The sequence below is a fragment of the Callorhinus ursinus genome, unplaced genomic scaffold, assembly GCF_003265705.2.
Source record: "Callorhinus ursinus isolate GAN/ISIS: 27379988/994484 unplaced genomic scaffold, GSC_fseal_2.0 scaffold21, whole genome shotgun sequence".
NCBI lineage: Eukaryota > Metazoa > Chordata > Mammalia > Carnivora > Otariidae > Callorhinus > Callorhinus ursinus.
The window spans coordinates 4,376,486-4,401,325 of NW_027397083.1; the positions used below are offsets into that span (position 1 = coordinate 4,376,486).

The window sequence follows — 24,840 nt, forward strand, 5'->3', positions numbered from 1 at the left end:
TTGTGTTATCAGACTTCAAAATTTTTGTCATTTGACGTGAGGTGGCATCTCGATTTATTTTTTTAATTTTTATCTTTTTAAAGATTTTTTTATTTATTCATTTGTCAGAGAGAGAGAGAGCATAAGCAGAGGGAGAAGCAGGCTCCCTGCTGAGCAAGGAGCCCGATGTGGGACTCGATCCCAGGACCCCGGGATCATGACCTGAGCGAAGGCAGACGCTTAACCGACTGAGCCACCCAGGCATCCCAAGTGGCATCTCGATTTAATTGGCATTTCCCTGATTCCTAGTGAGTTTGGGCACGAAAATATGCCCATATGCTTATTAGCTCTTAGGGTTTTCTGTGTATTGCCTGCTCATATCCTTGGACTATTTTTATACTAAGGTTCTTCATCTTTTCCTTATTGATTTGTAAGAGTTCTTCAGAATTGTTTTAGACTAAAAATTCTGCAGACCAATCTATTGTTAGTTATACACATAAATATCCTCTTCTAGTCTCTGGCTTGTCCTTCAACTTTGTTTACGCTATCTTTGGTTGAGCAGAAAATTTTAAATCTTTTTCTTAAAAAGATTTGTTCATTTATTTCGGAGAGAGAGAGAGAGAGAAAGACAGTGGGGGAGAGCAGAGGGAGAGAGTATCCAAGCCGACTTCTCCCCGCTGAGCACAGAGCCCCACGTGGGGCTCAATCTCGGGAGCCATGAGATCATGACCCAAGCCAAAACCAAGGGTCAGATGCTTAACTGACTGAGCCACCCAGGTGCCTCTTGGCTTTTTGTATCTTAAGATACCTGTTAGCCATAAATTGATCTTCCTCTCTCCTAAGAATATTATAGTTTTGCTTTCCACATGTAGGTCTGTCATCTATGTGAAATTGACTTCTGAATATGATATGAAGTAGGAATCTAACTTTATTTTTTCCTATGTGAGTAACCCACTGCCCCATCAGTGCTTATTGAATCATCCTTTTCCCTACTGCTCTGAAATATTATCTTTTTATATATCACGTTTTTATAAATGCGTGGGTCTGCTTTGGCCTGTCTGCTATGATGCATTTGTCTGTCCTTACTCTGGGACCATACTATCTTAGCTACGATGGCCTCGTAACTAAGTCTTCAGAGCTGTTAGGGCGTGGTCATCTCTTCCTAATCCTTTAGGCCCCAAACTCAACGTCTCTTCCTCATGGAAAAGCCTTTCATGATTCCCCAGGTTAGGTCTAGTCTCCTGTTTGTATGTTCCTATAGCACTTGGCACTTCACTTATTTAATGTTTGTGGCTCTATCAGTTTGTAAGCTCCTTGAGTGGTAGAATGACATCTAATTTGCTTACCGTTAGCCTCTTCACAAGCATAAGGACCAGCACATAAGAGGCACTTGATAAATATTTGGTGACTGAAAGAATGGAGAAGGAAAGGATGGTCTGTTTCGACAAAAGCCCTTTTGGGGCAAGCCGGGGAAGATATCTAGGCGGAAAGATCCTGCCAGGGAGAGGTATAAAGTAAGACAGGCATTAAGAAAGCATAAAGCTGTCTCCTTAGTGCAAGGCATGAAGTTTGGCAGATAGTAGATGCTCAGGAAACATTTGAAAAATGAATACAGAATCACTCCCCATTCACTCGTTACAATTTCTTAAAATATGTGATATTTTTTGAGGGCCGTGTGACAGGCATTTTACATGCATTATTTCATTAAATCCTAAAAACAATTTTATGGGGCAGGTGTTATTATTATTTCCATTTTACAGATGAAGAAATTGAGGCTTAGAGAAACTGGTCAGTGTCACAAGCCAGTAAGTGAAGGAATTGGGATTTGAGTCCCGGGCTGTCTGGCTCCAGCACCTGAGTCCTTCACCGTTAGGTATCTGGCCTTTGTGACAGAGGGCCAGCAGAAAAGTGACCCTCTTAAATGGGGGTGAGTTGTTATGTCTAAAACCAGATTCCTAAGGAGCTTGTGTGTTTTCAGGTCACTATGTGTATTTAGCACATAACCATGATAAAAGAGCTTTCCCTGTCAAACATGTATTACTCACTAGGGAATCAGGCTTCAGTAAGGGAGAAGTGAGTTAAATCGTGTTTTAGATGACGAGAGAGAAGGAAATGTAATTCCTTTCGATGCAATGAATTCTAAAAATGCCAGGATGAGGCTGGCCTGCAATACCCTGAATCAGTACTTCTCCCAGTGTCGTCCCAAAACTGTCAGCATCACCCGAGAAGCTTTTGGAATATGAATTTTAGAGCCCCACCTCGGATCCACCAAACTCTGGGGATGGAGTGCGCCATCTGGGGTTTAATAAGCCTTGCAGGTGACCCCATGTCACTTGCGCCTTGAATGGGTTACAGGTGTGATGATCCTCTTGGCCCAGGAGGGAGGAGGCCAGAGCCTGCAGGCTAATCACGGGCAGTTCTATCTCTACTGACTTTTTGTTATATGTATATTCTTTTCTTAGTGTTCTGAAGTGAAAAAAGGCCAGAAATAATGCCTTAGGGAGCTGAGGAAATTCTCATTTATTTTTTTAAAAATCTGTTAATAATAATGCCAACATTATTTTAACAGCAAGAAACTATTATATACTGAAGGTCTACAATGTGCCAAACTATATATATACAACATATGTATACAACAAAATTATATATATTATACTATATATGTATACTATATAATATGTAATATATATGTATATCATATTATATATTATATGTATATAATATATATAATATATATAATATATATATAATTTTGTTGTTGTTAAAACTTATACCACCCTATGGGTTATTGTCTATTATTCCCCATTTTACAGATATGGAAACAAGGCTTAGAGAAATCATGAAAAATCCTCAAGGTCATCCAGGTAATAGCGCACCAGTGGCATGGACCCTCTGGTCTGGTCAGGGTTAGTACTACTACTTCTAACGTTGAAAGTTTACTCTGTGCCAGGCATTACTTTAAGCATATGACATACTTCTTCAATTATTACAACTATTATTATTTCCATTTGACAAATGAGGAGACTGAGGCTCAAAAACGTTAATAACTTTCCCAAGGGCACGAGCTGGTAAACTGTGAAATGGGGATTTGAGCTCAAGAAGTCTGGCTCCAACTGCATGCTTCTCACCTTCGGGGAGAGCCTCGCAGTCCATGGAGGATGGACACAGAAATTTAAGGATAAAAGTACTTCATGCGGCGCGCCTGGGTGGCTCAGTCATTGGGCGTCTGCCTCCGGCTCAGGTCATGATCCCAGAGTCCTGGGATCGAGCCCTGCACCAGGCACCCTGCTCAGCGGGTGCCTGCTTCTCCCTCTCCCACTCCCCCTGCTTGTGTTCCTGCTCTTGCTGTCTCTCTCTCTGTCAAATTAAAAAAAAAAAATCTTAAAAAAACCCACACCTACTTAATGCCCCCCACTGCTGCAGGAATGCATGAGGTGGGGGACATCTGTGGCTAGGCCTGTCCTGCAGCCCATTTGCTGTCTTTCCTTTCCTGTGCTTCCCGCTCACACCTGCTGCCCCAGGGCCCAAGCACAGGGCTTGTGGCCCCTAAGTCAGGCACATGTGAGACGCTGTGCCCTGGAACAGGCTCTGGTGCACAGCTGCCTGTGGATGACATTCTTCTCTGCACACATCATCACAGACTGGAGCCTCCTTCTGCGGCCTGTCCCCAGACCTCGGGGCCCCGAATAAAGTCAGCCCAGCCATGAGACAGGAGAGTGCAAGGCCTCTTCCAGCAATAGTAATTGCCTTGGAGGCCTGACCACCCCTCACTGTGATTTTGATCAGAAGCCTGGTCTTGTGTGTGAGCAAGTTGGGATCTTGACCTTCAGGACAAAATACAAATAGCTTAAACAATTAGAAAGCACTTTCTGGGATATATACAATTTTTTTCTATACACACACCAGCTGGAGCAGAGTGGGGAAAGAATGGCACTGGGGAGGCGGGGTTGACACAGAAGCCTGATACACAGGGAGCCAACAAACTTCCCCCGGTTCTGAATTCACCTTTAATTTCATAGCCAGTACCCTGAGGATTGCGCTGGGCCCTTCTTCTTTTTTTTAAAGGTTTCTTATTTACTCATTTGAGAGAGAGAAAGAGAGCACTGGAGGGTGAGAGGCAGAGGGAGGGGGAGAAGCAGGCTCCCCGTCGAGCTGAGAGCCCAACGTGGGGCTCGATCCCAGGACCCTGAGATCATGACCTGAGCCGAAGGCAGACGCCAACCACCTGGGCCACCCGGGTGCCCAGAGCGCTGGGCCCTTCTGTTGTTTATCCTTGCATCAGTCCCCTCGCACTGCTACTGACGAGGACTGGCTACAGTGCTTTCTCCTCCTCCTGGAAAGGTCTAAATTTTCTGTCACACAGTAGGTGTCTTGGTGAGGAGGGGATAAGCTTCACTTCTGGCCACAGCTAAGGGAACACCACTCCAGAAGTCAGCTGGTATCAATAATTGTAAGAATCCATGAATTGGAGGGGCGCCTGGGTGGCTCAGTCATTAAGCATCTGCCTTCAGCTCAGGTCATGATCCCAGGGTCCTGGGATCGAGCCCCACGTCCGGCTCCCTGCTCAGCGGGAAGCCTGCTTCTCCCTCTCCCACTCCCCCTGCTTGTGTTCCCTCCTCTCTCTGCCAAATAAATAAATAAAATCTTAAAAAAAAAAAAGGAATCCATGAATTGGAGAGGACTGTGCGACTTCTGTTCTAATTTTGAGTATTTACACGTATCAGATTGTTGGGGAGAGTATGGGAGATGGGCGGGACAAGTGCAAAGCTGTGGCTGCTGGGGGTTGAAAATCGTCCAGAAGTTCACCCTCATTAACTTGCCATCCACCTTTCAGAAAAGGAGGTCAGAAACCAAGGGGAGATGTCACAGAGTGGTGGCAGATGGCAATGGAGCCCAAGTGATCCTCTTCTAAGCCCAATGTTAAGCTCCTCGAGGGGCTCGAACTATATCTGCTCATCACTGTACCCCCAGTGTGCATAAGAGCTCCTGGCACAAAATCAGCACTCAAGAAACATCTGATGAAATCAACTACGGACACCTGCTATGATAGGGATGAACCCTGAAAACATGACACTAAGTGAAAGAAACTGGTCACAAAGGACCACATCTTACATGACTGGATTTATTTGAAAGATCGAGAACAGACAAATTTATAGAGACGGAAAGCAGATTAGTGGTTGCCCAGGGCTGGGGACGAGGGAGGAATTGGGGAGTAATGGCTAAGGAGTGCAGGATCTCTTCTGGGGGTAATTAAAATGTTCCAAAATTAACTGTGGTGATGGATATGAATATCCTCTGTAAATATACCAAAAGCCATTGAATTTTATACTCTAAATGGGTGAATGACATGGTATGTGAGTTGTATCCCCAAAAAGCTGTGAAAAATTTGTGATGAATATATAAGTGAATGAACAAATGAATATAGGATACAGTTGATTTTTGTTCTTAGAGTTACTTAGAACCATGGACTATTAGAACCATGTAAAATGCTTGACAAGGGATATCATTCATATGTTAATTCAATCGGGAGACACAGAGTGTGTAGCATGCATCTAGGTACTGTGCTGAGCAACAGGGATCCAGCAGCAAACAGGTCTGGTATAGATCCTGCCTGCCCTCAGGGAGTGCGCGTGCGCACGCACACACACACACACACACACACACACACACGCACACACGCTAACTGTTCTCTAGGAATTCTTTAGTTAGAGATCACAGTTGATTTTTATCATCCAGCTACGTAGAAATCATAGTATGATCTTTAAGAGTACTGAGTTTTCTCCCCAAAATTTTGGGGCTGACTCTTCCTTAAAATGATCTGACCCTGAGGGGAGCTGTCATTAGAAATCTCAAGATAACTCTACTTGGCTGCTTTTACTTATTTATTTATTTATTTATTTATTTATTTATTTAAAAGGCGTTTTTATTTTTATTTTTTTAAGATTTTATTTATTTATTTGACAGAGACAGAGATAGCAAGAGCAGAAACACAAGCAGCGGGAGTGGGAGAGGGAGAGCAAGCTTCCCTCAGAGGAGGGAGCCCGATGTGGGACTCGACCCCAGGACCCTGGGATCATGACCTGAGCTGAAGTGAGACGCTTAACGACTGAGCCACCCAGGCGCCCTTACTTATTTATTTATTTTTAAAAGATTTTATTTATTTATTTGCCAGAGAGAGAGAGAGAGAACGCAAGCACATAAGCAGAGGGAGTTGTAGGCCAAGGGAGAGGGAGAAGCAGGCTTCCCACTGAGCAGGGAGCCCAATGCGGGGCTCCATCCCAGGACCCTGAGATCATGACCTGAACTGAAGGCAGACGCTTAACCAACTGAGCCACCCAGGCGCCCTTACTTAGCTGCTTTTAAATTGCAAGAGATAATCTCCCACATTTTATTTTCAACTATGGGGAAAAAAATCTAAATCTCCTTTGGATAATAGGCAAGTTAAAATGATAAAAGTTGAACTGCAGCTTTTACCAGTGGCCAACTGCCCCTGGAAGAGGTAAGTATCCACTGAACAATGTGGGTGGGGAAAGATTTTGGGGTGCGTGGTCACTAAACAAGTTTTGCACACGGCAACATTTTGACCAGCAAAACCAGTGCATGAGCCGTGAACCGCAAAACAGCCTGCCCCAGTGAGAGGCTGGTGCCATTGTTGGCGGCAGAGGACTTCCTATCTCTCTAGTTGGCAGAGGAGCTGGTTGGCTCATTTCAGAAGGACTGAGAGGGCTCTTGGGGTAATGTAGCCAATGCAGCTGTGGTTTCAGTGGGTTGAACCACCACGAAGAAATGATTTCACAATACGAGCAGGTAGGAGCATGAGGAGGTTAAGAGCAAAGTCTCTGGATTCGGGCAGTCTTGGGTTCAAGTCATGCCTCTGCTACTTCCAAGCTAACAGTAAATTCAGGCCACTTACTTGACCTCTTTGAGCCTCCGCTTCCTGTTCGTTTCGTTTTGTTTTGTTTGAGTTATATCAGTTTCCTCTTCAGTAAATAGGAAGGTAACAGTTTTTATAAGGATTAAGGGAGATAATTAAAGTAAATGAATTTAAATGAAACAATGCAGGTAAATGCATACATTATGATTTAGGTAAGATGGGCATTTTAAAAAATATTATTAAGAGTTTGCTTTTTTAGAGCAGTTTTAGGTTCACAGCAACATGGAGGGGAAGGTGCAGAGATCTCCCATATGCTCCCCACTCCCATCACGCACAACCTCCTCCATTGTCAATATCCCACACTGCGCGGGAGTGGAACGTTTCTTACGACTGATGAACCTACGCTGATACATCATTATCACCCAAAGTCCGTACTTTACATTACCCTTCACTCCTGCTGTTGTATGTTCTCTAGCTTTGGACAAATGTATAAGGACAGGTATCCATCACGTATAGTACAACAGTTTTCCTAAAAATCCTCTTTTCTGGCAATTTCAGACAACACAATTTTTGAAGTCCTTACATTTGCGACCTTAGCTCAAATTCCGTGTTAAGGAAAAGTTAACGGAGGCATAGTCTAAAGAACTCATTTGGTTAAAAATGTGAATGACTGTGAAACCAAATGCAGAAATTAGGGGGTTCTAAACTATTTCTGCCAAGTCTTCCTGGTTCTAATCTTGAGAATCTTTTAGCAGGAATAATACAATTTATCCCTCCGCTCAGATGGGCTTTATCACCTTCATGCCTTTCCAGTCTCCAACCTCAATCCGCTCCTTCACTGGTCGCTGCCAACTCTTGTCTCTTCTCTTCTCAGAATATTCTCTAGAGGTTTCTGTGTGTGTGTGTGTGTGTGTGTGTATGTGTGTGTTTGCCTCTTCATCTCACCACCCCTCAACTCTATCTGCAGACCTGAAGTCTCCCCACAGGAACCACAAAGGATCATTTGGCTTGGAAATGGCAGAAAGTGGGTATTATGTTTTGGGGCAAATTCCAAATAGACCCCCCTCCAAATGCCAGTTTCTCCCTAATGTTTTTTATTCTTCCTAATGGTTTGTTTGTTTGTATACATTTCCGGTTTCTCTAAGAAGCCCCAGCACACAGAGGGCTGAGCTGGCTTCTAGAGCCCAGGGGACATACCTGGCTGCTTTCTGAGTGAGCTCCAGCGGGAAATCCGGACACAGCAATTGCAGCAAGCAGTGATACTCTCTCATGGTCAGCAGATCTGAAGTTGAAATGGAGAGGCACACATTAGGTCCCTGTGTGGGAAGGTACTGCTCTCTCTTTGGCCCTTTCCAGGGTTTAAGACCTCGTCTCAGCAGAGCTGCTCTTACAAAGGTGAGTCAGTGTTATGGGTGCGCAGGCCACTAACCTCCGGGGGTGGCATTTTAAGATCACTGTTTCTACAAAGTTTTTCCTGGGTGGAAGACACCCAGCTACAACATTTTGGCTAAAGGAGCTTTACTGGTTTGAAAAATGGTCGGGTGAGAAGAGAACAAGAGGGATACCTTGATCAGCCTTCTTAGTTTGGTTTTCCTTGGGTATGAAAATCCACAAGAATGAGTCATTTCAAAGCTGGTTAAATCTGCTGAAATTCTCTGGCATGGTAACATTTGCCACAACATGCCCAAAGACCATCCACAGAATATCTGGAAGCACTACCAAGGCAGTATATGGAGAAGAATACATCATAGCAACCCACAGGCCTTATTACTCTGTCATCCAGGATTGCATACAAATCTGGTCATCCTGTTATAGGAAGCCAAGACAAATGTTCCAGATACACAATCAAGGCAACCAAATGATTCCTGATATACTGAAGCAGTGGTCTGGGAGAGATGAGCCCGGATGAGGCTCTGTTAGCCCATCAGAAAACCAGAGAGGCAAATCTCGGGATCCCAAGGGAGAAGAAATACACTGATGTGTAAAGGTTGTTTTGCTATTGCATGGACCAAAGCCAGAAGGTTTTAGACCGGCCAGGCGGCAGGAGTCCACGGGTATTCTGTACACCAAAGCATTTCACATATGGAGGGACAAGCTAATGGTAGAGCAAGAGCGGGTAACCTGCCAGCTAGCCTAACTGGGAGAACGAGCGAGAGAAGGGAATCCGGAGGGCATGGCCACATTTGCGGAATGAAGATGATGATCACAGGCACTTGGTTTCTTTGGACCTAAGTTAGCCCAAGCCACAGGAATCCAGATCTCCTGCCCTGCTAGTTTGGTTGATGCTTTTCCAGAATAAAAACCCCAAATCTCCAGGGAGAGGCCTGGACTCCTACTACTTTTTCATCAAAGCTCGATTCAAGGTGGGGGCAGAGAGTTAGACTAACCACACTGCCAAAGTCAGGGACACCAAAGCAACAGACTCAGTGTCAATGTAGGTCAAAGGATCAAGATGGCATTTGTGGCCTTCGTCTTGGCCACAATGGGGTGTGCACTTTCCTCTCCTCACTTGCCTGACCTCGGGCACAGCCTGGTCAGAGGTTTTGTTCTTCAAGGGATGGAGGAAGAGCCCCTCATGGTCTCAGAGGTTTGAGGTAAGGGAGAGGAAAGGTGAAGGGAAGGGAGAAAAGCTATTGAGTCTAATGGGTTCCCACATTATTCTCACTCCAGAACTCCCTGTATAAAGAGGAGAGATTTCTGGCAGGAAGTAAATCCAGGCATATCTTGGAGATACTGTGGGTTTGGTTCAGAACCCTGCAATAAAGCAAATAGCTCAATAAAGTGAATCAAATGAATTTTTTGGTTTTCCAGTGCATGTAAAAGTTATGGTTACACTAAACTGTAGTCTATTGAGTGTGCAATAGCATTATGTGTAAAAAAAAGTACACACTTTAACTTAAAAATACTTTATTGCTAAAAAATGTTAACCATCACCTGAGCTTCCAGCAAGTTGTAATCACTGATCACAGATAACCATAACGATAATGAAAAGGTTTGAAATATTTTGAGAATTACCAAAACATGGCACAGAGACATGAAGTGAGCAAATGCTGTTGGAAAAATGGCGCCGATCAACTTGCTCAATGCAGGGTTGCCACAAACCTCCAGTGTGTAAAAAATGCAATGTCAGTGAAGCACAAATGTGCCTGCAAAGGAAAGTTCTATCTTTGAATCGTCATTGCTTTCCTAGGCTAAGCTTTGGTGGATATATCTGATACCATTCTTGGGGGTCCAAGTGTTTCACAGAAATCCATACTTGTCCCCCCAAATTACCTATAAGATATCCTTGGGAGGATAAACCGGGTAGAGAAAAATGAGAAGCCCAGAGAACTGTGTAACTCTCATGTTTAATCAAGAAAAACAAGGTTGGGCATCAATCTCAGCCTCCTGGTTTCCAGACCCTCAGCTCTCTTTAGATTCTTTTTTTCAAAAGATTTTATTTATTTATTTGACAGAGAGAGACACAGCGAGAGAGGGAACACAAGCAGGGGGAGCGGGAGAGGGAGAAGCAGAGCAGGGAGCCCGATGCGGGGCTCGATCCCAGGATCCTGGGACCATGACCTGAGACAAAGGCAGATGCTTAACGACTGAGCCACCCAGACGCCCCTCTCTTTAGGTTCTTGAGGATATTATAACTCATGTACTTCAAATACTTGCTTCCAAGGACAGAAGAATGATTTATAAAAATCATTCTGTATTTCTCTAATGCAACAATAGCTCTTGGAAATACTAGATACATCAGAATAACAGAACACATCCTGTTCACCACTTCTAGAACTTGACTTTCCTAAATGTAAAATGAGGAATAAAGAGATGAATGAAAGTCCAGGCAAATAGAGAACTTTTGCCACCTTAATTGTGGAAGACAGTTTTTTTTTTTTTAGGATTTTATTTATTTGAGAGAGAAAGAGCACGAGTGGGAGCCAAAGGCAGAGGGAGAGGGAGAAGCAGACTCCCCGCTGAGCAGGGAGCCCGATGTGGGGCTCAATCCCAGGACCCCGAGATCATGACCTGAGCCGAAGGCAGATGCTTAACCGACTGAGCCACCCAGGCGCCCCAAAGACAGCAGTTCTACTTCTATTAATGTAATGGCTGGATAGTATCAAGGCCACATGATTTTGAGGGAGAGGCATCTGCTACTTGGAGACACTCCTCAGTTGTGTAGTGGGTATTTGGGGGGAATGGTGAGTGATAAGACTTGTTCCAAAATCAGAACATTGATGAGCAAATGGGAGCTGTCCCTGTCCTGTCCCTCAGGTTAGGGTTCATATCTCAGCTCTGCAATTTACTGGTTATGCAACCTTGGGCAAATTGCTCAATCTCTAAATCTCAGTTTCTCATCTGTAAAATGGGAATGATGATGCTTACCTTTCAGGGTTGAAGTCAAGATTAAAACAGATGATGTCTATAAAGTAGTTAGCAGATTGTCTAGAACACAGGAACACGAAACATTGGGGGATATTTTAGTTTTGTTTTTAAGTCCTGGGGGCAAAGATAGGAGTGAGGAAGAGGAAAGTGTTCCCAGCTGAGTTTAAACGCTTAAATACCCAGGAGTGGTCTGCCTTGAGAATTCTCTGTCAGGTTGCCTGAGCCAAATCTGTTTTTATTTTTTTTAAGATTTTTAAAATTTATTCATTTGAGAGAGAGAGAGAGTGCACCAGCAGGGGGAGGGTAGGAGGGAGAGGGAGAAGCAGACTCCCTGCTGAGCAGGGCACCCAATGCAGGGCTCGGTCCCAGCAGCCCGGGACCATGACCCAAGCCAAAGGCAGATGCCCAACAGACTGAGCCACCCAGGCGCCCCTGAACCAAATGTGTTTTTACATACTCTTTTGCAGTATTCATTCGTTTACTATTACCACGGGCCTGCTCAGCTCCAGCCACTGTCATAGCAACAAACAAGCCAGCAGTCTCCCCAGCTCCTGAGGCTTACACTCAGACCCTAGTTAACCCTAAATGCCTACTTTGGGCCTTCTAAGAGCTCTCCAAGATCTCAAAACCCTTTCAGGCAACCCTTTGTGCCTTAGGAACAACAGTAATGAGACTGAATAGTCACCAAGCCTTGAATTAACTCACTTAAACTTCACAACAACCTTACGAAGGAGACTCCATTATTCCCAGTCCCACTTCACAGATAAGGACACGTGGCTTAGAGAGATGAAATACAGTTGGCCCTTGAACAATGTGGGGTTACGGGCACCAACCCCCTGTGCAGTCAAAAATCCCTGTATAAGTTTTGACTCCCCCCAAGACTTAACTACTAATAGCCTGCTATTGACTAGAAGTCTTACTGATAACAGTCAATTAAACTTATATTTTGTATATGTATTCCTACACTGTATTCTTTTTTTTTTAAGATTTTATTTATTTATTTGATAGAGAGCAAGAGTGAGAGAGCACAAAGCAGGCGGAGTGGCAGAGGGAGAAGGAGAGGCAGAGAAGGAGAGGGAGAAGCAGGCTCCTGGCTGAGCAGGGAGCCCGATGCGGGACTCAATCCCAAGACCCTGGGATCATGACCTGAGCCGAAGGCAGATGCTTAACCATCTGAACCACCCAGGCGCCCCTTTATACTGTATTCTTACAGTAAAGTGAGCTAGAGAAAAGAAAGTGATATTAAGAAAATCATAAGGTGAAAATACATTTATGGTACTGTATTAAAAAAAAAATCCACGTACAAAGGGACCTGTGCGGTTCAAACCGTGTTGTTCAAGGGTCAATTGTCATCTATCTGGTGAGTGAGAAAAGAAGGGTCCAGAGCCTGGGGGACAGGAAGGGAACATGGCTTCCCAGAGCAAAATCCTAGGCTGGGAGGGAAAGATGGGGGTGTGAGGGCTGGATGAGCTTAATATTGAGAGCCAACATTTTCTGAGCACTTACTAGGGGCCAGGCAGTGTTCTCGCAAGGGTTTTCCTATGTTGTCTCATTTAATCTTCACTATGGTTATCCCCATTTCACAGACACAACTCAGGTCATGGATGCTTAAGAGGTAGAACTGGAATTCAAACTCAGGCAGTCGGGCTCCAACGTTTACCCAACCAACATTTTCAGCACCTTGATCTTATCAGTTGTAATGTGTGAAGACTTAAGAGCTTGTTTTTCCCTCCAAACAAACTGCAGGAACTAAATAGCTCCAGGTGAACTGGATCAAGGAGACAATTCAAGTGAATTGGGATTTTTTTTTCATGTAAGAAATTTAGTCTGAAAGGTCTAATTACTGTCAACAGGAAAGACTGTAGCCCCAGAAGCAGAGCCAGTGCTGGGCCAGAGGCCACAGGAGGGTGGGGGAGGAGCACACACCCGTGTGCCGCCATTTCCCAGCCCCGCCCACCTGCCACGCTGTTGTCCTCCTGGCAGGTGCAGGGAAGCTAAGTGGTATGTACCAACATACGCCTTCTCCAGAAGAACCCCACATCCCCAACTGGGAAAGCTTCAGCCCGCAGGTCCCGAAAGCTCAAAGGCAAAGGCACAAGACGGCTTTGGTATAAGATCAAAATTGGGAACACTCTCCACAAACTGGTGCCTTTCTTTATGTGGGTGGTCAGAGCTGTTAAACATTCTTATTCTCCACCTTGTAACAGTCCCACCGACTGTGTGCCTGGCTCTGGACCAGGGGTCTTTACGTCCTTGATTCTCCTTTCCGAGGCAGCACAGTGTAGCACTGTGGCTTGTAGCATGGACTCCAGAGTTATCTGGCCTGGGTCCAAATCCCAGCTTTGCCACTGACTTCAAATTACTTGACCTTTAAGCTCTCTGTGCCTCAGTTTCCCCACCTATAAAATGAAGATAATGATAGTACCACCATCATACAGTTGTTTTTTTAAATAAATATTTTATTTATTTGTCAGAGAGAGAGAGGGAGGGAGTGAGCACACAAGCAAGGGGAGCAGCAGGCTCCCCACTGAGCAAGAAGCGCGATGAGGGGCTCCATCCCAGGACCCTGGGATCATGACCTGAGCCGAAGGCAGATGCTTAACCGAATGAGCCACCCAGGTGCTCCCATCATACACTTGTTGTGAGTTAATGTAAAGTACTTAGAACAATGTCTGGTCCATCAAAAGCACTGTTAGTATTTGCTAATATTATTTTAGAAATAAAGAAACTAGGGTTTCTTGAACTAAGGTTAATTACCTTCTCAAGGAAACAGAGCGAGTCAGAGGAGGGAGAATGGTGATTTAGACCTAAGCCTGTCTAGCTCCAAAGGTCCTGCAAGTTCTACTCCAGCAGGTGGGATCCAGCTGGTTTGTGGAGGACTTGACTTCTGATGGTAGGACTGTTCCCGCCAGGTGACTGACAGACTTTCTGTTGAAGTTAAACATATAGATACCCTCCAGGCGGGCCACAGTAAATTGCACAGGGCCCAGACTTTGTAATCAGATGACCTGGCTTCAAAGCTCGGCTCTACTACTTAACCACCAGTATGATTTGGACAAGTTACACAACTTCTGTGAACCTTGGTTTCCTCTTCTTAGAAACGTGAATAACCATAGTACCTACCTGATGCGGTTGTTGTAAAAATCAAATAAGGCAATTTATTATTTTTAAACATTTTTTTAAAGTAACTTCTAACCCCAATGTGAGGCTCGAATGCACAACCCCAAGTTCAAGAGATGAGGCCTCTCCAGGCACAGGAGGCATGTCTACAAATTTGGGGGGATGTGAGGAGATGCTAGGAGCTGTGAAGTGCTGAAAATGGGAAATGTCCTGTTCGGTGGGTACCACAACTCTCAGCGAACACGATACATCCTGGCAGGTGGACTATATTCCATGTGCTTGCTGACTCCTAGCACCTTCTTATTAAGTGCTCAATCCAGTCAGCTTACATACTTGTTTTCATAGAAATATATATCCAATTCTATCATGAAAATCAGAGGAAGCCTAGGGTTTACTTCATATTAATTCCCTTTACCACTGTTACAACCCTAGCGTGAATACTATAGTTTTCAGGATAACCAGTCCTGACTCAGAATATTCTTTTGTTGGTTATCTCCACTCTAATCCTAGATAGGTGAAGTTATTTTGGCAAAGAAAGTGAATCTAATCAGAAATTAAGTGGTGCCCAATAATCAGGGCGAACTCGTTCTCACCTCCTTCTTTCTTGGAAAAGAAGGATGAAGACCTTCTCTTGTCTTTTCCACATCTGGTCTGCCTTCTTGCTGTTGAAATTCCTGTCTCTGAAGCTCTTTGGGGCCAGCTTAGTCATCTCTACCTCCTCTTTGAAGACCACCATGTGTGCCCACACATTTGCTCAGAAGAACTGCGGTTGTAGACTCAGATGCCTCTGCCCTTCTTGGGAAATGGTGCCTTTTCCAGGGTCAGAGTGGTGTCATTAAAGGAGACCAGAGGAGGAGTGCCAGACAGAAGGAACTAGGGCCATATCTTTGTCCCTTACTTAGAGAAAGCCTTTCCCAAAGCTGAAATTAAGCGTTTTTAGCTCCAAAAGGATGGGGGATGAAGTGGGGTTTAGTCTGAATTTATTTGTGTAAGTGCCTACATGTTGATGGCTGGGTGAGCTTGTGCCAGGACAAGAGCTAGAGATAATGAAATGCTACCAAGCCATGGGGAATCCCAGTGGACTGAACCTCTCGTTGGGTTGGCTGGTTAATCTCAATGGCAATGGGAGGCCACAGAGGCCAGAGAACACCACAGCCCATGAGTGGACTCTCCAATTTTCAGTTGCAATTGTTTTTATGTTCTTTTATGCAGGGCTTGTGAATGCTCATTCTAAATGGCACTCACCCTCAGCCAGCCTGCTCTGCCAAGGGATGCTCGGAAGGACATGGATAGTTTGGGGCATGACCACACCGCCCCTTCCTACCCTCAGCGCCCTGAGGCTTTGGTACCAGTCCGCAGCTGAGTAAATACTTCTCAGTGCTACTCCGCAAGGCGGTGGGGAGGGGGGAACAGTGAGGGAGAGTAGGGAGGAGAGGAAGGAGGCAAGACTGTCTGACAGCTTCACTCTCCATGTAGCATGTGGTCCCACAAGTCACAGGAAGACTGTTAACAGCCTAGAGCCATGTTCCTGTCAGGCAAAGCCCCAGAAGAACAGCAGGCTGTGTTCTGAAATTTTGTCTTTTTTGACAGCACTGTTGTTTTATACTATAAATGGAGGGAAATGATCATTAGTTCCCTGAAAGGGAAACAATTTTACAAAAGGAATGGAGAAGCACTGGCTTTCATCGACACCTGTGGGGTAGAGTAGTTGGGCCATTATTAACACTATCCTTTGCCAACCCATTACTCCCAGAGCATGTTTAGTGCATTTAAACAGGGGCAGAAAGCTAGATTCTTTCTTTCTTTATTATGACTAAGCCCAACATCAAGTGACTCTGTTTGACCAGTATATGCATTCTAGGCAAAGTATTAAATCAAACATAGTAACAATTACATGACAATTTTTAGAAAGAACAAAAGAGACTCCCTAGGAATTGTTTGTATTATCAAAGATTTAAAGAAATGTGAGCATTTCTAATCCGGGTCCGAAAATTCTTCCACAGGGATTGTGTATGGCACATCATGGCCATCTGCTCTTGTTGTTAGGCTAAACCTGGGCCGTCCCTAGCTCCCACTGTGGGACTGAACCAGACAGAGGTCTGATCTGATCTGGTAAAGATCCCCCATACCATGTTAGACCCTCTCTTTTGTCCATCATGACGGAGCTGTTGGGAGTTCAAGGACCAAGGCAAGGCTTGGTTCTGGGGAGGACATGGTCTTCGACAGCTTTGATGCCGTGAACCACAACGGGCTGCACATGGCCAGGGCGGGCAGCCATACGGCGTTGTGGAAGGAGGCACCAGTGCCAGGAGAAACGAAAGCCTCTCTCCAGGAGCAACAGGGCTCGCCACTCTGGCACGAGCACAGTCTCCTGACAATTTATTGAGGAAATGGGAGGCAGCTCTGGACACCAAAATGTGCAGCAGGATATTGGCACCATAAGCTCTCGGAGGGCCCAGCGGCTTATCAGGGAAACTATTTCAAGCCTAGTATCTGCACCCATTCACATCTCAATTACAGACCAGCGAGTCCAGCTCTACCAGGTGTTGCTACTTTACATTTTTGTTGGAAACAGGAAGATAGGAAGTGCTCCTTGAAACAGAGACTTCGGAGCCAGGGTGTAATTATTATCCAGGGAGAAGCAAGTGCTGTGTCAAACTCCTGTGACCCAAACCTGTTCTAAACTGAACAGAAATGGTTAAAGAGGTACAAGAGGTGAGGCGGAGATAGAACTTCAGTCCCTCCTCATGGTAACTGGGAGTGACAGGAAACATCCTGCCCTCTCAATGATGGTGTAGCTGGAAAACCTCACTCAAGCTTTGAAAAAGAGGCAGTATTTTAAATTTCCTTACACGGGTTTTTATGACCAGAATGAGGGTTTTCATTTTGTTTTGAAGGGGGGAAAGGTCTGATCTCCCACAGACACATGTTATGACATAGAGAAAAGAACTCAGCCTGAGTTCTGCTAATAACTAACCACATTATTCTGGGTACAACGCTTCTGGGCCTCCATTTTCTCACCTTTAAATAAGAAAGATGTGGTATGTGAGGGTTGAAAAAAATTTTAAAACATATCACCTTTTTTTTCAATGGAAATCTTATAAGGAAACTCAATGTATAATGCAGATAGAAACAAAGACTTTAAAAAAAGATTATTTGAGAGAGAGAGCGAGCATGAGCAGGGTGGGGTGGGGGGCAGAGAGAGAGGGAGAAGCAGACTTCCCACTGAGCGTGAATCCCGACGTGGGGCTCGATCCCAGGACCCTGAGATCATGACGTGAGCCGAAGGCAGACACTTAATCCACTAAGTCACCCAGGCGCCCCAAACAAAGCCTTTCTTAACCTTCTCCTCACCTAGCCTAGAGGTGCAAGGGATGAAGTGGCTGGGAGAGAAGGCATGAAACACTGCTTTAAGACTCTAGGGCTCTCTGGAGGATGGTTTACAAAGCCCTGACTCTAACTCCTAAGTGGGACTCACCCACTAAACCCCTAAGTGCCTGCTTAGGTAGCGCAGCCTCCTGGATTGGCCAACCAGGATCCAAATCCTGGTTCTTCAGCTCACTAGCCACGTGACACTGAGCAAGCCACTTAGAAATAAGAGTGAATATTAATACAAACACCAATGATAACAGTACGCACAATACTGATACTAATCGTGAAGAGTTTTTGAGAAGATTAAAATTGATGATTTAAAAAAAGAAAGACTGGGGACACCTGGGTGGCTCAGTCGGTTAAACGTCTGCTTTCGGCTCAGGTCATGATCCCAGGGTCCTGGGATGGAGTCCCGCATCGGGCTCCCTGCTCAGCAGGAAGCCTGCTTCTCCCTCTCCCACTCCCCCTGCTTGTGTTCCCTCTCTTGCTGTGTCTCTGTCAAATAAATAAATAAAATCTTAAAAAGAAAAAGAGAGATTGGTAGCTACGCTGGTGGTAAGCATAGCATAATGTACAGAAATGTCCAATCACTATGTTGTACACCTGCAACTAATGTCACATTGTGTGTACTATATGCAAATAAAAAAATTTAAGAGAGATAGTAAATTTAAAGTGCTAGTATATGGCCCAGGGTAAGTATTCAATAAACAGTACCTGCTCTTGTTATCACTCTCCTGCTTTTGAGGCACACAGGTGGGATGGCACCTGTGTAACAAAAAGGAACAATTCATCCAAGTCCTCCAGCTCAAGCCAGTGGGTGGCTAAAACAATCTTATTCCTTATCTCATGTTTATTTTATCTTGCCTTTGTTCTTATTGATGAGAGAATAACAGACTTCCTGCCTGAAGGCAGGTGCACACCACTTTCCTTGAGAGTCAATGCACTGCCAATCTTCCATCATCTCAGACCGAAAGTACTGATGAGTCATATTTATAGAGAGATTGTATAATCATGAAAACCATTTTCATACGCATTATCACTTTTGATCCCCATAAGAACCTTGAGAGGTGGGGAGAGGAAAATGGTATTGTTCCCATTTTTATAAACAAGGGAAATGAGCCTCAGTAAGGGACAAAATCACCAAGTAAATGGTAGAGCCAGGATCTAAGCAAGCCTTCTCTTTCCAGGTCAAGGGCTCTTTCTACAACATGGGCCAGTTCTTTATGATGCCCTTTCTTTCTTGCTATATGGACCCGGGACCCTGGGACCTCAGCTTGCTTTTATGCCTTCTTATGGGTGAAAAACAGCCAGCACAGTGAATTCCATAAAGAGAATGCAGTAAATGTTAGCTGCAACTGCAGTTATTGTTAGTATTACTGTTAATATTTAAATCTTCTACCAGCTAGTTCATCTTTTTCTCTCATCCTTCTCCTAGGCTGGCTCCAGGGTCAGATGTGGTCTCCCTGGCTCTCAGCTTCCTTGCTGCCCCCCAAACAAAATGACAGACCCTTTCTGTTTTAGGTGATTTGCTGCTAATCTCTATAAGAAAATAGAGAAGGGAACAACAAAAATAATAAACATTTGAAGCCATTATAGAACTGTATCTGCAATTTTAACAGGATTGAACACAGATTAGCAAGAGAAAAGTATATTTAATGTACACACAAATATGCTTCCAACTACCTTTTTCCTTTCCAATTTAAAACCAGGTTGGGGTGCCTGGGTGGTTCAGTCGTTAGGCGTCTGCCTTTGGCTCAGTTCATGATCCCAAAGTCCTGGGATCGAGCCCCACATCGGGCTCCTTGCTCTGCAGGAAGCCTGCTTCTTCCTCTCCCACTCCCCCTGCTTGTGTCCCCTCTCTCGCTGTGTCTCTCTGTGTCAAATAAATAAATAAAATCTTAAAAAAAAATAAAACAAAATCAGGCTGACGGGGTGACTGGGTGGCTCAGTTAAGTGTCTGCCTTTGCCTCAGGTCATGATCCCAGGGTCCTGGGGTCGGGCTCCCTGCCCGGCGGGGAGTCTGCTTCTCCCTCTCCCTCTGTCCCTCCCCCGAGCTCATGCTCTCTCTCTCTCTCTCTCTCCTATAAATAAATAAATAAATAAATAAATAAATAAATAAATAAATAAATAAAATCTTTAAAAAATCAGGCTGACGGTTGGGATGGAATTTTATTAATATTAATTAATATTATTATTTGTAGGTAATCTCTACACCCATGTGGATTTTTAACTCATGACCCTGAGACCCAGAGTCACACGCTCTACTGACTGAGCCAGCCAGGTGCCCCTGGGATGGAATTTTAAAAAGCTATCAGCAAAACTGATGACTTGTCTGAGAAAGCAAGCCACAGAAAACAAAAAAACAACAAAAGTATTTCTCTGGGCTTTCCACTGTCCAAAGTAGCCGTAGAATAAATAGGAAGTGGAAAAGATTATGCATTTGATTTGCTTCAAAAGCATCTTCCTTCTCTTCTAAATAAATATAAAAAGAAGCAGTGGTTAACAGAGTTACTCACTAAGAGTGAGTTGAACCAAGACAGACTAAAAAGAAAAAAAAACAAGCTAAGGCCCTGGTTCTCGATGATTGTGTGAGTAGGGGAACGCTGTTGCCAGGATGTAGGCGTATTTATAAAGACCACAGCCTGTTCTCTCATCAGAATCCACTAACTTCCACCAATGATGACGGATTTCTGGCTACCCATCAACTAAAAAAATAGACTTAAGAAACAAAAACAGAAGGAACCAGAAAGAGGGTTGGACATAGATAAACACATATATCTCTTCAGATGAATCCACCTTTGTCTTTCCTGCTGTTTTCTGTCTTTTGTGGGCATATATAATGTACCCTATCTATAATTATATGTATATGTGTGGCTAAGAGAAAGAGGCAGCCAGAGACAGAAGAGTGCCTGACTTTTTTTGGGACTGGAAATGGCACTGGGATGGGAAAGGAAATTGACGTTAGCAGTTATTCTTCCTTAAAGCCATCAGCTTTGTTTTTCAAAGTACGGTTTTCCTGGTAAAAGATTCTGCCTGTAATGTGAGTGAATCACTCATCTTATTTTAATAAAAATGTGAACCAAATGATAGTGGCTCTGCACCCTGGGAAAGGACACAATGGGTAAGCTTTCTGAACCCTGATCCTTATCTTTCAGTGGGACTGGCAGGCATACAAAAAGAAAGGAAAAAGATGAAAAATATTCCAGTGGCATCAAAGGATGGACCCACCCAATTTCTTTCATGCATGGATATTCTAAAAGACAAAGTCTGATCTCACTCACTGGGGTCTGGACAAGGTGCCTCATTTCCTCGTGGATGGCTGGCCTTCAATTGGACACCAGCTCCTTAGGTCTCAGTTTCCTCTGCTGCCATGCATCATGTGTAAATGATCAGGGTCGATTAGACTAAGTTAAATAGACTTTAAAGTATTTAAGATTGTATACCCTTTTGACCTTTTGAATTTTGTCACCTTCACGGTGCCTGGGTGGCTCAGTCGGTTAAGTGGCTGGCTCTTGATTTCGGCTCGGGTCATGATCTCAGGGTCCTGGGATCCAGTCCCTTGCTGGGCTCCGCTGTGCCTAGCCAGGGAGTCTGCTTGTGGATTCTCTCTGTCCTCTCTCTTCACCCCTCCCCGGCTCACGCACGCGTGTGTGCGCACACACACACACAAACACACACACACTCCTTCTCTCTAAAATAGATAGGGGTGCCTGGGTGGCTCCGATGGTTAAGTGTCTACCTTCAGCTCAGGTCATGATCTCCAGGTCCTGAGATCAGGCCTCATGTTAGGCTCCCGACTCAGCAGGGAGTCTGCTTTTCCCTCTTCCTCTGCCTCCCCCCGGCCCCCATCCTTCCTCCAGTGCTCTCTATCTCAAATAAATAAAATCTTAAAAATAAATAAATCTTTGAATTTTATCACCTTCATGTATAACCCAGTTGAAAAATTAAGAGAACAAAAGTATAAGCACTGGGAAGACATCAAAGAGTCTTAAAAGAAAGCATAACCATTCAGAATTATTTTTAAAAGTGCAAACCTTTTGTCTCAATAATCCTCAGGGTTCTATTTGAGTCTAAGGTTCTATGACTCTTTCATTGTAATTCTCTGTGGTTGAGGCAGGAGCACAAAGAACAAGTAGGGAATGATGTGAATACAGGTAGCATGGAACTTGCTAGAGGAGTGGAAACGTTACGAATCTATGTTATTGCATTCTAGTGTAGCACGTGTGGTCGCTAAGAACATGAGATTTGGAATTAAGATGGGCCTGGGTTCAAAATACCTCTCTTATTTCCCAGGTATGTGGCATGGGCAAAATTCTCTGAGCTCCAGTTTTCTCATCTATAAAACTGGATAATACTTCTTCTTTCTCAGACTCTATACAACGGGGACCCCTGCTATTGCCCTAACTGCATCTCCTTTGACTCATTTCTTGCTCAGACCATTCCAGCCACACTGGCTTGGTATTCTGTGAATATGTCAAGCATGCTCTTGTCTCAAGCTTTTATATCTGCTCTCCCTTCTGCCCCCAATCCCTGTATAGCTCTTTCCTCCTTGGGGTCTCTGCTCAAATGCCATTATAAATAGTAAGACCACCTCTGGCCATAGTATTTAAAACAGCAGAGCTCTCCCTACTCCCTGTCTCATTTTCCTGCTTGATTTTTCTCCGTAGTACTTATTGCTGTATGATCTACTAAATATTTTTTAACTAGATTACCTGTCTCCCTACTAGAATGTAGTAGGGCATTCTACTTGGAGGCATTTGCCTCCAAGAGGGCAAAGAATTTACCTCCTTTATTCACTGTTGGTTCTCAGTAAATAACTGTTAGAAGAGCAAGACTGCTCTGATAATTAAGGGAGCTTCGGCTTATGAAGCTCTTCACACTCACTGTCTGAGACAGAAATCAGCTGGCAGATTTTGTTTGGCTTGAACTATATATACATATATATATGCATATATATGTATATATATTTTTTTACAGATTTGTTTTGTTTTTATCATTTATTTATTTATTTATTTTAGAGACAGAGAGTGGGGGGAGGGGAGGAGCAGAGGTAAAGGAAGGAGAGGGACAAGCGGACTTAGCGCTGAGCGTGGAGCCTGACCTGGGGCTCAAACCCACGACCCTGAGATCATGACCTGAGCTGAAATCAAGAGTCAGACACTTTAACTGACTGAGCCAACAAGGTGCCCCTGAACTGTATTTTTTTTTATTTGAGGCTAAAATATTAGAAAAGTCAAGACATTTCCTACAATACAATCTAGATTCCAGATATCTCTTTTCTAAAAAATCAGGGGACCTGCAATAGCGAGCCAGCATTCCTGCATGACCACAATGGGCTGGGGCTGAGGCAGAGGCTACCCTTGTAAGTCTGCCACGGACCCCTGCAGTGCTTCTTACATTACCTGTCTGGTTATTGCCGGCACCTGAATTTTTAACCCCAGATGTAGAATTTCTCTGGAGAAGCATTTACAATGAAGGTTTAATTCATGTGACTAGATGGATGAGTTTAAAATGAAAATACATAAACTTAGCTGACCTCATAACGTTAAGAGGAAAGAGCAAAATAAAAATTGTTGCATATACTATGATCACATCTTTGCTTTAAAAGAAAACAAAAGGAGGGACTCCTGGGTGGTTCAGTCATTAAGCGTCTGCCTTCGGCTCAGGTCATGATCCCAGGGTCCTGGGATCGAGCCCCGCATTGGGCTCCCTGCTCTGCGGGAAGCCTGCTTCTCCCTCTCTCACTCCCCCTGCTTGTGTTCCCTCTCTCACTGTCTCTCTCTGTCAAATAAATAAAATAAAATCTTAAAAAAAAGAAAAGGAAATAAATTTGCATAGGAAAAAGAATGTAATATACCAAAGTGTTAATAATGGTGGTCGACTCTGCACTTGGGGATTATGGGTGCTTTGTGTTTTCTTACAATCAGAAGAATAAATAAATAAATAAATAGTCCCCAGGATTTAGGGTATGAAAATTATATCTCAATAAAGTGGCAGAAGGAAAGAAGGAAGGAAGGAAGGAGGCCATCTAGAGAAATTGGCACCTTCCTTCAGATATTGATTTCCATGTCTCCATTCTCAGTGGTTCTGTGTTCCCCCCCCAAATCACCTTGTTTTGTCTACAATGAAAAGAGGGTGCAAAGCTGATCTTTGCATTTTATAATCTTTTATATGCTTCTGGATCTTATTATAATGCCCTTGGTCCTTCCTTATATATGCTCACAGTTCAGGCTCACTGGGGGCACATTAAAGTTATACATCCCTTCAAATGAGAACAGGGGAGAGAGGAAAAAAAACTTTTATCAAAGTCAAGGCTAAAACTGATTAGTTATAATACTAATGACATCTTATTTTTCTGATTTTTAGTGATATTTATCGATGGTTTTCCTTCCTTTCCACAGCCCAAGACGATTCTCTGTTTCTTCCTGGGAACAGTGTGGCTGAGCAGAAGGGAAGGCTTGGGAGACTCAGAACCCTGCCTTGGCTCTGCTGGACTACCTCACTGGAGCAAGGTACTTACTCTTTAGGTCTTAGTTTCTTCATCTGTAGACTGGAGATAACCATCAATTGTCTACTTGAGAGCAAAAAGGCCAGATCTAGGATCCTGTGATTCCCAAGGCTCTTTTAAGTTGTGGAGCCACAGAATGGACTAACTTCCAATGCTGAGAACAACAAAAATGGTTTCTCCAGGTATCTGTAGCCTGCAGAATAATATCTAATGTATCTAAAACTTAACTAATAGGGGATCTCAAATATCTAAATGCCAATAAGTCTCTAAGTATGCAAAACGGATGTTACAAAGTTCACACACTAAAGCTCATGTGGTTAACCTATAGGCTTCCAAGATAACTCTGATTAGACTCACAGTTTTAATACACTTGGCCATCTATTTTCTAAGCTCAATATGAACCAGACACGGTAAACTGGGGGAGGAAAAGGAACTGTAATAGGCAGGTGCAAGGACAGCAGTGAGATAGTAGGCATTAACAGCATGACAGGAACACAGAAGAGGGAAAAAAAATTTTTTTAAATGCAATCTGGATGCATTTGGGTACACTTCAACAAACTCGAAAGGCAATGGTGTTTCCTAGCATAATACAATATTTTATGTTTGTTAAGATGATACT

The 24,840-nt window shown here is 44.0% G+C and overlaps 1 protein-coding gene across 2 annotated transcripts in view; it reads right to left on the reverse strand.

Annotated features, from left to right (window-relative positions):
• The window catches only part of CSTPP1 (centriolar satellite-associated tubulin polyglutamylase complex regulator 1), a 187,930-nt gene that overhangs the window by 13,694 nt on the left and 149,396 nt on the right, over positions 1 to 24,840 (reverse strand). For both annotated transcript variants that reach the window (XM_025879459.2, XM_073904668.1), the window contains exon 4: positions 8,051 to 8,135. In XM_025879459.2, coding sequence (XP_025735244.2) covers positions 8,051 to 8,135 — 85 coding nt within the window. The remainder of the gene's footprint in view (positions 1 to 8,050; positions 8,136 to 24,840) is intronic.